This window comes from Pan paniscus, chromosome 13 (assembly GCF_029289425.2).
Source record: "Pan paniscus chromosome 13, NHGRI_mPanPan1-v2.0_pri, whole genome shotgun sequence".
NCBI classification, from domain to species: domain Eukaryota; kingdom Metazoa; phylum Chordata; class Mammalia; order Primates; family Hominidae; genus Pan; species Pan paniscus.
Genome location: NC_073262.2, coordinates 121,704,612 through 121,720,765, shown reverse-complemented (window position 1 = coordinate 121,720,765; position 16,154 = coordinate 121,704,612). Strand labels below are relative to the sequence as shown.

At 43.8% G+C, this 16,154-nt stretch overlaps 1 protein-coding gene across 5 annotated transcripts in view; it reads left to right on the top strand.

The window, feature by feature from the left end:
* NHEJ1 (non-homologous end joining factor 1) overlaps positions 1 to 14,602 on the top strand; it is an 87,854-nt gene extending 73,252 nt beyond the window's left edge. For all 5 annotated transcript variants that reach the window (XM_063595565.1, XM_003818637.5, XM_003818638.5 and 2 more), the window contains 3 exons: positions 11,723 to 11,840; positions 12,565 to 12,683; positions 13,466 to 14,602. In XM_063595565.1, the coding sequence (XP_063451635.1) occupies positions 11,723 to 11,840; positions 12,565 to 12,683; positions 13,466 to 13,540 (312 nt within the window). In that variant the 3' untranslated portion in view covers positions 13,541 to 14,602. The remainder of the gene's footprint in view (positions 1 to 11,722; positions 11,841 to 12,564; positions 12,684 to 13,465) is intronic.
* Positions 14,603 to 16,154: the final 1,552 nt, after the last annotated feature.

Genomic DNA, 16,154 nt, shown 5'->3' with positions numbered 1-16,154 from the left:
AGCCTTTTGGGAGCCTAAGCATCTATTCCTGAAAGAGGAAATAGAGTGGAGAATAGGCAAAAAAGATGGGGAGAATAGAGACTTTATCTATTTTAAAACTTGTTTTTAAAATTAGAGCTATAATCCACATACCATGAAATATACAAAAAAGTATATACCAAAAGTATATACAATTCAGTGGTTTTGGTGTATTCACAAGGTTATGCAACCATAACTACTATCTAATTCCAGAACATTTTCATCACCCCAAAAAGAAATGCCATACCTATTTGCAGTCATTCTCCATTCACCCTGTCTCCTATCCCCTGGAAATCACTACTCTCTGTCTTTATGGATTTGCCTATTCAGCATATTTCATACAAATGGAATCATACAGTATGTGGTCTTTCGTGTCTGGCTTCTTTCACTTAGCATTATGTTCTCAAGGTTCATGTATTAAAGCGAATATCAGTACTTTATTCCTTCTTATGGTAGAACAATATACCATTGTACAGATATACCACATTTTGTTTATCCATTCATCTGTTGGTGGACTTTTGGGTTGTCTCTACTTTTTGGCTCTTATGAATAATGCTATTATGAACATTTGTGTGCACATTTTTGTGTTAACTAGGTTTTCCGTTCTCTTGGGTATGTACCTAGGAGTAGAATTGCTGGGTCAAATAGTAACTCTATGCTTAACATTTTTAGTAACTACCTCGCTGTTTTCCATAGTGATTCATCTTTTATTAATAAACTTTTAAAATTGAAGTATAGGCTGGGCGCAATGGCTTATGCCTTTAATCCCAGCACTTTGGGAGGCTGAGGCGGGCAGATCACGAGGTCAGGAGATCGAGACCATCCTGGCTAACACAGTGAAACCCCATCTCTACTAAAAAATACAAAAAGAAAAAATTAGCCAGGTGTGGTGGTGGGTGCCTGTAGTCCCAGCTACTTGGGAGGCTGAGGCAGGAGAATGGCATGAACCTGGGAGGCGGAGCTTGTGGTGAGCTGAGATCACGCCACCACACTCCAGTCTGGGCAACAGAGTGAGACTCTGTCTCAAAAAACAAACAAACAAACAAAAAGCTGAAGTATAAAATGCATGTAGGAAAGTGCCCATATCAGAAGTGTACAGCTTGAAGAATTATTACAAAATTAACATAGCTGTGTAACCAGCACCCAAATCAAGAGCTAGAAAATTTCCAGTACTCAGAAGTACCCCCCTGTTATCTACCAATATCTACCACCTCCAAAGGGTAACACCACTATCCTGACTTCTAATATGATCATTAATTTTGCTTGTTTTTGAGCTTCATAGAAATGGAATAATATATACTCTTTTGTGTATGACTTCTTTTACTCAATAAAATGTTAATTTTTTTTTTTTTTCTTTTCTTGAGACAGGGTCTCACTCTGTCGCCCAGGCTGGCTTGCAGTGGCATGATCAGAGCTCACTGTAGCCTTGAACTCCCGGGCTCAAGCAATCCTCCTGCCTCGGCCTCCCACAGTGCTGGGATTAGAGGTGTGAGCTACTCACCTGGCCCGAAATATTAATGAAATTCATCTATGTTGCTCTTTGTAGCCATACTTTATTTCACTTCTGTATAATATTTTATTGTAAAGCTATACCACAACTTATTTACCTACTTGTGTTGGGGAAATACATAGAAGTGGAGTGGCTAGGTCATAGTTGTGTATATTTTTAGATTTAATAGATACTGCCAAACTGTTTTCCAAAATGACTGTATCAATTTATAACCACACAAGCAGTTTAGGAGAATTCTGGTTGTACTGTGTCTTTGTCAACACTTGATATTATCATCCTTTTTCCTTCTAGCCATTATGATGAAGATGGAGAGATACCCGGTTGTGGTTTTAATTTTCTCAATGAGATTCTGTACATTTTTATGTAATTATCAGTCATTTAAATATGACTAAGCCTTAGGTATGACTAAGTCTTTTTCTTACTGATTTTTAAGAGTTTTTAATATATTTTGGAAATGAGTTCTTTGTTGGTTATATGTATTGCAAGTATTTTCTCCTACATTATAGCTTGCTTTTTTGCTCTCTTAAGTGTCTCTTTAGATGAACAGAAGTTCTTAATTTTAATCTAGTCCAATTTATCAACCTTTTCCTTTATGGTTTGTGTCCTATTAAGAAATCTTTACCTCCTCAAGGTCATGAAGATCAGTACCTTATTTCCAGTGTGTGTGGCAGGTGGGGGAGGTGGTGCATCACCCTATAGAGTACGATTTCTCAGGGCAGAGAAGACACTGTCACCCTCCAGAGAGGCAGGCAGCAGGCGGGATGGGGGCAGGGAGTCCATGAGAACCTGGCTGCTGTGGGCTGTGTTCCCAGCTGTCAAGCGTGTAATCTGGAGTGAAAGAGAATCCTTTTGGTGGTGGAGGTCCTACAGAGAATACTGCAGGGTACTCTAAATCAACTTTGTGCCCTACACACCCGTTGACTGTCCTCTCTTCTCACTAAGTCAGGGGGAAAAAAAAGGAATCTGCACTCCTGCACAGTGCTAGTAGCACAGGGCAGGGATGAAGAGCTTTCAGAGCCAGACTATCTGCCTTATAGCTGTGATTTTCTTTTTGTTATTAAATCTGATGCTTTTGTTCTTTCCAGTTTCTACCACATTGTTTCACTTCCATTTGGGAAGAGGATGTTGAGGTGGCTGAATTTGAGAGAGGTGCTAAAATAATGTTCAAACTGCTCGTTCCCCTGCTAGGCTGGTCGGAGCCCCTTCCCTGAGCCAGAGCTGACAGGAGCTGCTTGTTCTTCTTGGAGGAGTGGGAGTAGAGAAAAGAAGGAATGAGAGTTGCTCCTACACTTTCTGAGGGGCTCTGAGGATCTGTCCCCCCCAGGAAACCACTTGCGTTCCCCGAGCCCCTCTGCTGCTCGTTAGTTGCCCTCCAGACTAGAAAGCCATGGTTTGTGCTGGGGCTGGGTGGGGCTCCAGGGACAGTTTAGGCTCTGGCCCTCCAAAGGGGAGGGGTGGTTATAGAGCAAGCAGAGGGTCACAGCTCAGTCTGTACCATTTGCTTGTCACCTTGAGAAGTTCCACCTTGTCTAGCAAAACCTCCTTTCAGAGGCAGCCACCACAAAGGGCTCTTATGAGAGCAGCTGCCCCGCCCCCACCTTCACTTCCACTCCCTTTACCATTATTTTTCTTTGGGGGCAGAGCTGAGGGGCCTTCCTGCTATGACTCTGAGGGGCTGTACTTATTTTAAAAGGAGATTCAAGTCTAGAGACTTCCCATACCAGAGATTCATTTTTCCTATTTTCCAGTATACTTGGAGGACACTCAAGGGGTGAAGTAAGGCTTTCCTTTTCTAGAGGGCATTTTGTCTTTTCCCTCTTTCAGCCTCTTGAGCTCTTTGGAGATTTAAGAAGGGAAGTGAGAGCCAGCTTCTAGTACCGCTAGACCTCAGAACAGGGACCAACTTCCTTACAGGGGAAGGAGATGGGAGGGAGAAATGGATGTCTCATTGGTAAGAGGCATTATAGTGTAGAGATTCAAGTGTAGGTTCTAGAGTTCAACTTCCTGGGCCTTCTGTTTCCCCATTCTGCTGTGACCTTAGTCAAGTTACCTAATCTCTTCAAGCCTTTGTTTTCTTATATATAAAATGAGATTGGGCTTCAAGTCATGACAAGTAAATAAGAAAAAAACCCCAAAATAAATAAAATGAGAATGATTTTAGAGCCCAACTGATAGGGTAACAGTGGAGGTTAATTGCAGTAATGTGTCAAAATGCATAGCCTAGTACCTAGCACATAGAAAGCATTTACAAAGTTAATTTTACTAATATTATTCAAGCCTTCTGTTTGGACCTCTTTTTATAGTCTTTCTTCACATCTCCCTCCTCTTCTGACCCTGCAGTCCAGAGAGCTAGCCAGACCTCAGACTGAACCAGAAAAATCTGAATAGTATACGTAGGACCTGGACTTTGTCTCAAACTGTTTTGAACTCTGCACCTATCTTATTCCATTGCATGTCCAGCATCGTGAGAGAGAGGCAGCAAAATTATCTCATTTTGAAGGGAGGCCACAAAGAAAGTGATTCAGTAACTTGACTAGATTGCATACATAGATGTTTGCGTGTATGACTGTATGGCTGCATCTATTCTCCCATCTTGTTTTAAAAGGTGGTGGGGGTGGGGGTGAGTTGACTATGATTTAATTAATTTGCAAGGTCCCTAAACACAAGATTAAGTTTGGGTTTCTCTGTGTTCTTTTTCCTTATAGCCCAGCACTGAGTGGATGCTCAGGAGCTGGAGGCTAATCATAGAGCATGGCGAGGTCGGCAGCAGCAGGGCAGAATGATCAGGGAAGACCTTGTTGCAGGCACAGACCCAAACAAAGCTAAATCAGACCAAACACAGGGCAGTGTTAGCTCTGTCTTCAGTTTCACATTCGGACCTTCAAGGGCAGTGTGCCTTGTGTATTTAAGGTACTATATTTTCTCCCAGATCACCAAGGTTTCTGATCAGTGAACTGATAGAGGGGTATTCTGTGAGGACAAAGAGAGAGACCCCGTATCAGGGTTGGATATTGCCTGAAACTCAGAGGTAGCTCATCCAAGTGATCAGCTGTGGAAAATTTGAAATGAGGAGAAAGGAGAATGAAACAGTTGTCTTCTAAAAGTCTAGATATCACCACCCTATCTCTTTTCTCTGTCCTAGTAGTTTTTTCTCTCAGACTCTGAGGAAACTGTGAAATTAATCCCATCAAAAACCATTTGACTGTTAGCTATTTTTATGGCCTATATCTGCAGGTCATATTTTTGTGTTTTCCAGATAGCCCTTATTGAGTGTATATTACTTAAAAATGGAAATGACATAGCAGAGCATTTGCACAAGCCACATTAGGAAGCAGGAAATGGTGGTGAGAGAGTTCTTGGTTCAAGCATTGCAGGATCATTTGGGCTGTGCAGAATACTCTTGCTAAAATGTTGTTGGAAGCAAGCTGTTTGTGCTTTGTGTGCTTCTGGAGAGAGTAGCAGCTTTACTCTTCACTGTTATACTTGCCACCCAAAAAAGAGGGTGGAGAGAATGAAGATGAAACCTTGGCTTCTTGGGTAGGTCCTGAAGAATTGGAGAGTAAAGGAGAGCTTTGAGAAGCAGGGGCTATTTTGGGGAGGTAGGAAGACTATACCAACTGAGTAGGCACCCTTTAACATATCATCCCATGGAATCCTTCCATCAGCCTCATCAAAGTAGCTGTTGGTCTCCTCATTTTTCTGGTAAGGGAACAGAGGCTAAAAGGGGTTAGTAACACACCTGGTAACTGGCAAAGCCAGGATTTAAACCCAGGACCTTCTGATGCAAAAGCCATGCTGCCTCAGTCATTACTAGAGACCGAGGAGTTGGCTAGTGTGATGGGGGACAGTGAATTACCCACAGGTTACTGGGTAGATTTCTGTGTCTCCCTGATCTGGACCTTGACTGGTCACTGTATTACTAGATAATAGTATGCTTTGGGACGCCAGTGAAGAGAAGTTAATACAGATGCTTCTCAACTTATGATGGGGCCGCATCCCAATAAATCCATCCTAAGTTGAAAATAGCAGAACCAAGCATGGTGGCTCATGCCTGTAACCCCAGCACTTTGGGAGGCCAAGGCGGGTGGATCACCTGAGGTCAGGAGTTTGAGACCTTCCTGGCCAACATGGTGCAGCCCCATCTCTACTAAAAATACAAAAATTAGCCAGGTGTGGTGGCAGGTGCCTGTGGTCCCAGCTACTCGGGAGGCTGAGGCAGGAGAATCGCTTGAACCGGGGAGAGAGAGGTTGCAGTGAGCGAAGACTGTACCACTGCACTCCAGCCTGGGAGACAGAGCAAGACTTAGTCTCAAAAAAAAAAAAAGCAAAGAAAGAAAATATCCTGAGTTGAAAGTGCGTTTTTGACTTATGAGACTATCCAGAGATAGCCCCATCATAGGTCAAGGAGTGTATTGAATGCCTGTCACTTTCACATCATCAGTAAAATAGAAAAATCCTAAGTCAGGAACCATCTGTAATTAGATCAGACCTAGTTTCTCTATGTACTTTATCATTAGGGCACTTCATGAGTCCACTTAGCACTCACTGGAGTAGGGTCAGGCAAGAGAAGTCTCAGTGTGCCTTGCAAAGGGAAGGAACAGACATTTCTTGGGCACTTACTCGATTCTCTCATTTAATCCTTTCACACATTCTGTGATGTAAATGTTGTTAGTCTTGATCCCTCAGTGCCTGACTCCCAGTGTCTCTCTCCTTTCCCTCCTCTCTCTCTTAAAATAAACTGTTAAGTATGATGGCTTTCCCACAGTGTCACAGCTAGCAAATAGAAGACCACCTTAGGTACAAATCCACATCTTTGAGACCTTAAGGCCAGAACTTAAAGTGTATTTCTTTTTTTTTTTTTTTCTAGTAATTTTTTTTCTAATTCCTGAATAGCCTTGCTTCTTCCTCTTTGAGTGAGAACCTACTTTGGACTTTCTTTTTTAAACCTTGATACTATCCTCGCACGTTGGGTTCATCTTTCCTTCTGACTCTCAGCCTTTTACTACTGCAGTTGGGTCTGTGTCATGGACCCAGGGCCATTTCAGGTTATCTTTGATTTAGGGATTTCATTTGGATGGTAATAGTACCATTTCACAGAGTATACATTTTAATTAGCTATATATTTGTTGGTGATCTCCCCTCTAGAATGTAAACTTCAAGAGGGCAGAGAATTTTATCTCTTTTGTTCACTACCATATTCCCAGCATCTAAATAATCCCAAACACCACAGTAGATGATCAGCAAATATTTGTTAAATATGAATGGATTGACGAAGGGGGAGTTACGTTTCTTGAAGAGTCCTTCTCATTAGAGTCTTCTTCCTAAATTACGTTTCTTGTTCCTTTCTCTTTATTCTGGCAAACCCCCTGGCCATTTGAGACCTTAGAAGAGTTTTCTAATATGCTCTTATTCCTAAGGGAAGCTGATGGTGAACATTGCCATGATTCCCTTTGAATGGAGACCTGGGCTCCCAAGGGAAGGAAGTTTGTATCTAGACCAGCAATGTTTACCACATCGCAAGAGGGAGGAGCGGAATTCTTACTCTTAGGGAAGTCACGTGTTGTGGGCCCTGCCCTTGTGATGTTGTGATGGTCAGTGCCAGGGTCTTGGGGCTGTGCCAGTTTCTGGGGCGGGTGCCAGAACCAAAGACATGCTCAAAGGCTGACTCTGGAGAGCTCCAGTTAGCTCATTTTCCCTTTTTCTTCATTAAACCTGTATCCTCAGACTGTGGGCCCATATTTATAGGGTGAGCAGTAGATCAGATCTAGCCTTTCTTACCCAGGATTCTAGAAGTTTCCTTTCTGAAACAGTCTCAGAGGAAAGGAGGGGTGAGGCAGGGAGGAGAGGCAGATTACGTATTTGTAGTTGAAAATGCTGATTGGAAGCTCTCCAGCAAATCCTGAGAGAGTCTTGGGCTTTCTGGACCACTGGGAGTGAGTTTAGACCTCATGAAGATGAGAGTTACCTCTAAAGAGGGGAGGTTGGACCCTCAGAACCAAGATGGGCTGCAGTAGGGACAAGAAGGGGAAATAAAATGCCCTACAGGGTTTCTGTCACTTTGGTTTGCCTAAAGTTTCTGATATGGCTGTATACCAGGGTCCAAAGTCCCAGTGCATTGGAGATGGGAGAGTAATATAGCTCTTGTGGCTGTTGAAAAATCACACTACTATAAGTAAGTAATGAGGAAGTACTAAGAGTTTAGGTAAATGTAACAGAGAGTCTAAAAAGGGAAGCCTGGAAGCAGCTCTGGATTCCTCATTGTTCCATCAATACTAGTTTGGAGCCAAGGAAGCTTTGGCAAACAGTTGTAGAGTAGAGAAAGCCACTTTATGAAACAAAAAGAAATTCCCATGGGCATAACCTTAATTTAATTCAGAAAATGAAGTCCTTTGCAAACTAGTGAATGTGAACTTAGCCTTCTAGTCTTGCTTCCCATGAGACACATCCACATACCCTGTCTTCACACCTTTATGCTTCACTTACTTCCAGCACATCCAAAGTCTAACTTTGCAAGGCTTGTCTTGATGTCACCACCTCTGATGCTTTTTGCAGAACTCTTGTGTCAAAATTCATCCCTTTCTTCTTCTCTGGTTCCCTATTACCCTTTGTTGAGAATTCTGTTAGAGCAAATCACTTGAAAAATAAAACAAAACAACATATGTCTGCCTATCTCCCACATGCAAATATGAACTCTTTGAAGTAGGGACTCTGAGTTACTATCTTTGTATTAACTCAGACCTGTTATGAGGGAAGGATTGATGCATCTGTTTCCCCTGCCTTGAATCCTGTAATGCCTGGCACATAGTAGACTCTCAGTAACTTTTTTGCTTACTAGAATTGATTCTGGGTTAATCAGATGAACACGTTCTACAGGTAGGCTGACCTGACTCTTCTTTCCCTCCCCACTTTGGGCAGTGACCCGCATTGTGGCCGGTACATCGTGCTCCTGGCTCAGTCGCACTTATAGCAGGGGGCACTATTTACTTTACTTACTCCTGACTCCAGCATTCTCCCTTTGATCTCTGCCGCCTGCCCCAGGTAGCCACTACCATTGTCCTGCCCCAGGAGCTAATGTTTCTCTTTCCCAAGCTCCTGCCTCTCCACCTCTCTTCCCTAGTATATTCTGAGAATGAGGCCCAAGGAATCCGTGATAATGGGGAATGGCTAGAATGGGATTAAGAGTATGGTCTCTCAGCCCCCAAGGGGTCCAGTCTGGTCCACCTGTCTCCTTTTTATCTGCTCCCTTTTCTTGTCACCTTGGGGAGCTTGTTCCTCAGCTGGATGGCAGGTGATCTGGGATGTTTGCAGGTTGTGATCCTGGGAGAAGCTGGATTGCTCTTTTGACCAAAATTCTGCTGTTCAGGGAAGTAAATAGGATAGTAATTATATGTGTGGGCCCTGAAGCCAGACTGCCCAGCCTCTAACCCTGTGCCACCACTTACTAGCTGGGACCATCTCAGCCAAACAGGGTCATGCTAGTGCCTACCATGCTCATTCATTCACACATAGAACTGAGCCTCTACCGTGAGCTCAGGGTTCTTCTAGATGCCAGGGAAATAGTAGTAGAAAACACAAAAATGGTTTAATACATTTTAAGTACTTAGAGCAATGTCTAGCATATATATATATTAGCATATATAAGCATATGTATATAAGCGTATATATATAAAAGCATATATAAGCATATATATAAGCGTATATATAAAAGCATATATATAAGCATATATAAAAGCATATATATAAGCATATATATAAGCGTATATATAAAAGCATACATATAAGCATATATAAAAGCATATATATATAAGCATACATATATATATATATATATATTTTTTTTTTTTTTTTTTTTTTTAAGACAGAGTCTTGCTCTGTTGCCCAGGCTGGAGTGCAGTGGCGCAATCTCAGCTCACCGCAAGCTCCGCCTGCCGGGTTCACGCCGTTCTGCTGCCTCAGCCTCCCGAGCAGCTGGGACTACAGGCGCCCACCACCGTGCCCGGCTAATTTTTTGTCTTTTTTAGTAGAGATGCGGTTTCACCGAGGTCTCGTTCTCCTGACGTAGTGATCCGCCCGCCTCGGCCTCCCAAAGTGCTGGGATTACAGGTGTGAGCCACCATGCCCGGCCATGTCTAGCATATATTAAGTATTCGACAATTCTAGCAATATGCTGTTCCTAGGACTTTTCTGAGAATAGATAGTCAGGTGGAATAACTTTGCCAGCAACTGCAGGACCAGATCTCTCTGAGAAGGGGAAGGACAGCGGAAGGGCTTAGATTAGGTTCCACATTTAAACCCAGGTGCAGCATTTCTGGCACTTCTTTTTGAGGTTAAATACTTGAGCTGAGTGAAGGTCGCCCTGAAAAATTGATGAATCTGTTTGATTCCATGGAAAGGGCAGGAGGAAATGACTCTGGACTGCCTCATTCTGCCTAACCCATTTGTGTAGACAGCACAGTGCCTACCAAGTCATGTATGAGTGACCCTAAGAGAGGCTTCATTTCTTGGGTAGTATGAAGGGAGATGCTAGAGGTCAATATATAAGGAAGGAGGGCAGCTGTTTGCCTCCCCACCATCAGGGCTCTCTGGCTATGGAGGAGAGAATCCTCTTTTGAAGGCGGTGTCTTGGGAGTTAGAGAGCTGAACTTAGGAAGGAGAGTGAGGTAGGGTAGAGGTGCTGTGGCCTGATAGTTTACCTTCCCTGTTTCAGTTCATTCCTCAGGGAATGCTGCCAGAGGGCTGTTAGACTCTAGTGTGATTACTGGCTAGAGGCAAAGTTTGGACTCGGGGCTCTGATTCATTGCCTGTGGTTTCCAGTGAAAGTCCAGGCCTGATATAGTCTTTATGGGGATAGGGTTGGAGTAGAAATGCATGTGACATTTCCTGGTAATCAACAAGGTTTTCAGCTATCCTGACTGGTTCAGCACCTGCTTTCCTGCTTCTCACACTTTCTCTTTTCTATTCTCCCATGAGAGGGCTTTCAGAAATGAATGCCCTTACAGCACAAAAAGGTGCCCTTGACCCAAGGTATGGGCCAATCCAGGATTCTTGGGTTGGTTCCCATGTGAGCTGCTGGCATGGCTGCTCTTGGGGACCTGCTAACTTGGCTGGGAACCATGGTGATTTGCACGCCTAGGGACAGGTGAAATAGTTCTGGGCCCTTTCCAAGATTCCGAAGTGCAGCCAGGTTTGGGACCACTAGACACTCTACTCTTTCATCTCATTTTTATCGCACTTTGTTCAGTCTTCAGCCATTACCTCAACCCAGTTCAGCCAAGTGTATGAAACTACAACTAGGCAAAGTATTTTGCTGTGGATGTAAGTCCACAGTTCATTCTGTAGTGAAGGAAACAGATAAATATAATGTAATCATAGCAGTGTTTCTCAGCCTTTTAAAAATTATCACTTCCCTAAGGAACCTTTTAAGACATTTTTTGCCTAATCACTCCCTGTCAGGAAGTTTTAATGCCACAGGTATACCAAAAAATCTATTTATGTACTGTGTGTGTGTGTGTGTGTGCGCGCGCACGCACACGCTTTATACTTTAAAAGAGTCAGTTTTTTTTACCCCTCAAGAACAGTTTTCACTCCCTTGGGGGAATCTCAGCCAGCCCACTGTGAGCATGTGGGTGATAGTAAAGGAGGGTGGGACAGCAGTGGGGAATGGAAAATGGCCGGGGGCCTCAAAAGCTTTGTCAGCTTTGTTTTTCCTGTCTCCTCTGCCTGAACATCACAGCTCCATAATTGTTTCTTGCCTCTCAGTCTGTCATTACCATTTTGCTCTCTCTCCTTTATCCTGAATTTTATCATTTTTCTCTAGTTTATGAATGAATTTAATGAAAATAGTAATTTGTTCAGCTCAGGGAAAATTTAGGGGAAATAATTTCCTAAAATAGCCTTCTAAGAAATCATCCCTTTGGAAAAAGAGCCTAGAAATCTATAGGGTATTCATGGGAAAACATAATAGACCTAAGGATTAGGGGAAATAAGATATACATTTGGAGTTGCCCTTCAGAGGAGATGCCCCAAGAAATCTTTATATTGGTTGCCACCAGGCTTGGATATGGACGCCCCCTATTGGATCTAACTGCTTTATATTAATTCATTTGGGGTTGATGCCAGTTCTGCATGTGGGGTATTAGATCGCTTCTCTAGCAATACAGTGTAACCAATGACAGTATCTCCTCTCTCTTACAGAAACTGCCAGAGGCATGCAGCATTGGTGATGGAAAGCCCTTTGTCATGAATCTGCAGAATCTGTATATGGCAGTCACCAAACAAGAGGTCCAAGTGGGACAGAAGCATCAAGGCACTGGTGAGCACTCCAGAGGTACCCGGTCTGTGTGAGGATACAATTAGGATCTAGGTTTATGCTGTCCAATATGATAGTTTTCTAGCCACATATAACTCTTTAAGTTTAAATTAATAAAAATGAAATAAAACTAAAAATGCATTTTCTCTTTTGCAGTAGCCACATTTCAAGTGATTAGTAGCCGCATGTGGTTGGTGGCTACCAAGTTAGTGCAGACACAGAACATTTCCATCATTGCAGAAAGTTCGATTGGGTGGCACTGGTCTAGGTACTTAGAAGGGTTAGCAAAAGAACCAGGAGAAAGATTAGTTTCCCTGGCTGGGCGCAGTGGCTCACACCAGTAACCTCAGCACTTCAGGAGGCCGAGGTGGGAAAGGCCAGGAGTTTGAGACCAGCCTGGACAACACAGCAAAAACCTCATCTCTTTTAAAAAAAAAAAAATTAATCTCCATACCTGAGACATGTCAGGGAATATGTAGAAGAACAGCTGGCTATTTTGAGTCGAGGAAACTCTCATCCTACCTGCTGAAAGTGGGCCTGGGGAAATCTTCATAGCAGAAACAGGACTTTCTGAAAGTCAGCTGGAAGTTGGACTTGTGGCTACTTCTGTCTGCTTATATATTTGTACCAAACCCTAGCCTTTATCAGAATGCTTGGTGAATGCTAATATCTTCCTGGTAAGAAGAAGGCATTTATCACTATCTTCTCTTGATCTTTCTGATTTCAGGAGATCCTCATACCTCAAACAGTGCTTCCCTGCAAGGAATCGATAGCCAATGTGTAAACCAGCCAGAACAACTGGTCTCCTCAGCCCCAACCCTCTCAGCACCTGAGAAAGAGTCCACGGTGAGTCATGAGCAGCTTCCTGGATGGTGTTCTGAGAGTTGGCACCTATAGCCCCCAAGCCAGTGGTCCCTGGAATTGCTGCTTCATTGGCACTGCCTCAAAAATATTGAGGGATATTTGTGACCAGGCTCCAAATTGTAGGTGTCTAGATGGAGAGTCATGGTCTTGCACATCTTCCCTTGGTGTCCCTTCTCTGTAGGTCTTGTACGAATGATGTGCCTTGACTCCTCTTTCACCTTATCCCACTTCCGGTGATGGCCAGTGATGACCAGTGATAGTCAGCGAGGCTATTCCTTGGGGAAGAAGGGAATCTACATCTCCTGCTTAGGGTCTTATATCGCATTTGCTGTCTGACATAGACTTCAAAATACCTATGTCAGACACTTCCTGAATGCCTCTTCTTTGTAGCTGGGCATGGTGGCTCATGCTTGTTATCACAACCTGTGGGAGGCCAAGGCAGGAGGATCACTTGAAGCCAGGAGTTTGATACCAGCCTGGGCAACAAAGTGAAACCCTATCTTTACAAAAAACAAAATTAGCCAGATATGGCAGCATGTGCCTGTGGTCTCAGCTACTTTGGAGGCTGAGACAGGCGGATTGCTCGAGCCCAGGAGTTCAAGGCTGCAGTGAGCTCTGATTGTGCCCATGTACTCCAGCCTGGGTGGAAAAAAAAAAAAAAAGGCCTCATCCTAACCAGGAGCCATGAGAGGAAGAAAGTTCCTTTCCTAATTTCAGTGGAACTATTTCAAAACCCCTACTAACTTGGGTTCCCTTTTTTCTAGGGTACTTCAGGCCCTCTGCAGAGACCTCAGCTGTCAAAGGTCAAGAGGAAGAAGCCAAGAGGTCTCTTCAGTTAATCTGTTGTGGCCTCAGCTGCTGAGGATGGACTTGGAGAATAGCTTCCAAGCTTCACCTTGAAAGAAGCTTACGTGGCAGCAATATTTCTAAAATAGTGATACAGTCAGAGGCCTCCTGTAAGGGCGAGAGAACTGAAGTTCATGTTGACAGGCCCACAGGGAATTGGCCTTCCCTGTTCAAGTGGAAGCCAGTCTCTGAGAATCCCGTGCTCTCCTCTCTTTTGGTGGAGGTTCTGTAGGTTCAGGTTTCTACCATGGACTTTAGGTATATAGGGCAAGTCAGCAAGAAAGCACCACACACTCAGGAAGCCTTGTCTACCTTTCCCTAGCGTCTCTAGCCAGCCAGCCCCAGATACTCCTCAGAGACCCACTTCTCTCTTTTGCATGGAATAAAAAGGACTCACAGTCCCTGCTTTTGGGATTACTTATGCTGTGGAACTCATAACCCAATTCACTTCCTTCACTGGGTCCCACCCCATTGTTGTCTCTGGATGAAGTCTAGCCATCACTCCGGTCCTTCAGATTCTTCATAAACTTTTCTGCAGTTGCCAGAGCTAAGTCTCCATTTGGAAACTTCGATCTCAAGAACTCTTGATGGTGGGCACAAGACAGATAGATGATTGCTGCTTTCCTTTGCCAAACTTGGATGCATTTTTCTCTTTGTTTCCAAAGTATAGGCAACAGGTTAAACTACCACGTGGGGTAGTTTATCGATCCTCCCGCCTCATCCTTCTGCATAACTGGGACTAAAGGCACACACCACCACACCTAGCTAATTTTTGTATTTTTTTGTGTGTGGAGACAAGGCTTTGCCATGTTGCCCAGGCTGGTCTTGAACTCCTGGACTCTAGTGATCTGCCCACCTCAACCTCCCCAAGTGCTGGGATTACAGGCATGAGCTACCACGCCTATCCCATTTCTGGTTTATTTACTTTTGATGGTTAAATGCCTCCTTATTCAAATATCCTGTATATATACTGGTGTTTCTGTCCTGATGTCAAGTCTCGAGAGAAGATGATCAAACAATAATAAAATAATTATAATAAGAACAACAATAATAAATAGCTAACATTTATTGAGCAGTTAATGTATACCAGCTACTCTAATGAGCACTTGACATTGATCCTCATAGCATCATATGAGGAAGATGCTGTTAACCCATTAAGAAATTGGATCTTGAAGTGAGTAAGTGACTTATCAAAGGTCATACAGCTAATAAGTGACAGCCAGAATTTAAGCCCAGACAGCTGAGTTCTTAACAGCATTATTATATACACTAATGAAAACATTTATTTTCCAGAAAGGACATTAGGTTCTTCTTTCCAGTCTCCCACTGTAAACCTCCTTATCCCATGACCTTGCCTCCTTTCAATAGGATGTCTGCTCCCCAGGGGCTCTTCAAGGAAGGAGCTCTTGAGGACTCCAGGACTTACCCTCATGCTTTTTCCTGCTAGCAGAGTCTGAGAGCTCCACCAAGGCTCATTCCCAGTCACTGCTGATAACTTTTCTTTACCCCCAGACCACAGGACCCTAGAGTGTGCTGTGCTGTGGTAGTGACTGTCATCGAAGTGAATTGGGAACTATATAAAAACAGCCTATCAGCTGGCTTACTTTGCTCTTTCGTTACTTTTTTTTTTTTTTAATGGAGTCTTGCTCTTGTTGCCCAGGCTGGAGTACAATCGCACAATTTTGGCTCACTGCAAACTCCACCTCCTGTGTTCAAGTGATTCTCCTGCCTCAGCCTCCCGAGTAGCTGGGATTAGATGCCCGCCACCAAGCCCGGCTAATTTTTGTATTTTTTGTAGAGACAGGGTTTCACCATGTTGGCTAGGCTGGTCTCGAACTCCTGACCTCAGGTGATCTACCTGCCTCGGCCTCCCAAAGTGCTGGGATTACACGTTTGAGCCACCGTGCCTGGCCGATCTTTCGTTTCTTTTTAGCATAATTTAGATAGTCAGATTTCAGTATCTACAAGGCACATGGAAAATGGAAAGGCTTCCCCTGCAAGCGTGGAGAAAATACCGGTTCTTCACCCTGGGCATTCCCTGTACTGTAAGAGCACAGACTCAAGACATTTTTCATCACAGTGGGGCCAGAGGCCTGTGAATCCCTCAAAATTGTAGGTAAAATCTTAAGAGCAAAATTTTGTTGATGTTCTCAAAAAGAATGTGTGACTTTCTAAAAAGGTTAAGTAAGAATATAGCTAGTAACCTTCCATCCACTGCCCCCATCATCCCCAAAGGTTGCTGTCTCCATGGGGGTATTGCTTAAATATGTTGTTAGAGAAACATTGCTACCAGAGGCCCTGCCACAGGCATTCTTGCCCCGAAGCCCTTACCCCCCAAAGCTAGGGGTAGTGGTTGAGAATCATTCATCCTAAGGCAACTCCAGGGAAATCCCTGCTTTGACAAATTGGCCTAGCCAGGCTGTATTCCAGCCCTGCCCCCTGGCTTGGGCCCCTCCCTGAGGCCCCCAGCCTGGCCCAACCCCCACTCTACATGCACATAAAAGGGTCGAATTCTCGTGGCTGCTCCATAAATTTTATTCCGTAAATATTAGTTTTCCCTGTGTTTAATAAAGCAGTGGCCCACCTCCCCGCCTACCCGCCCGCTCC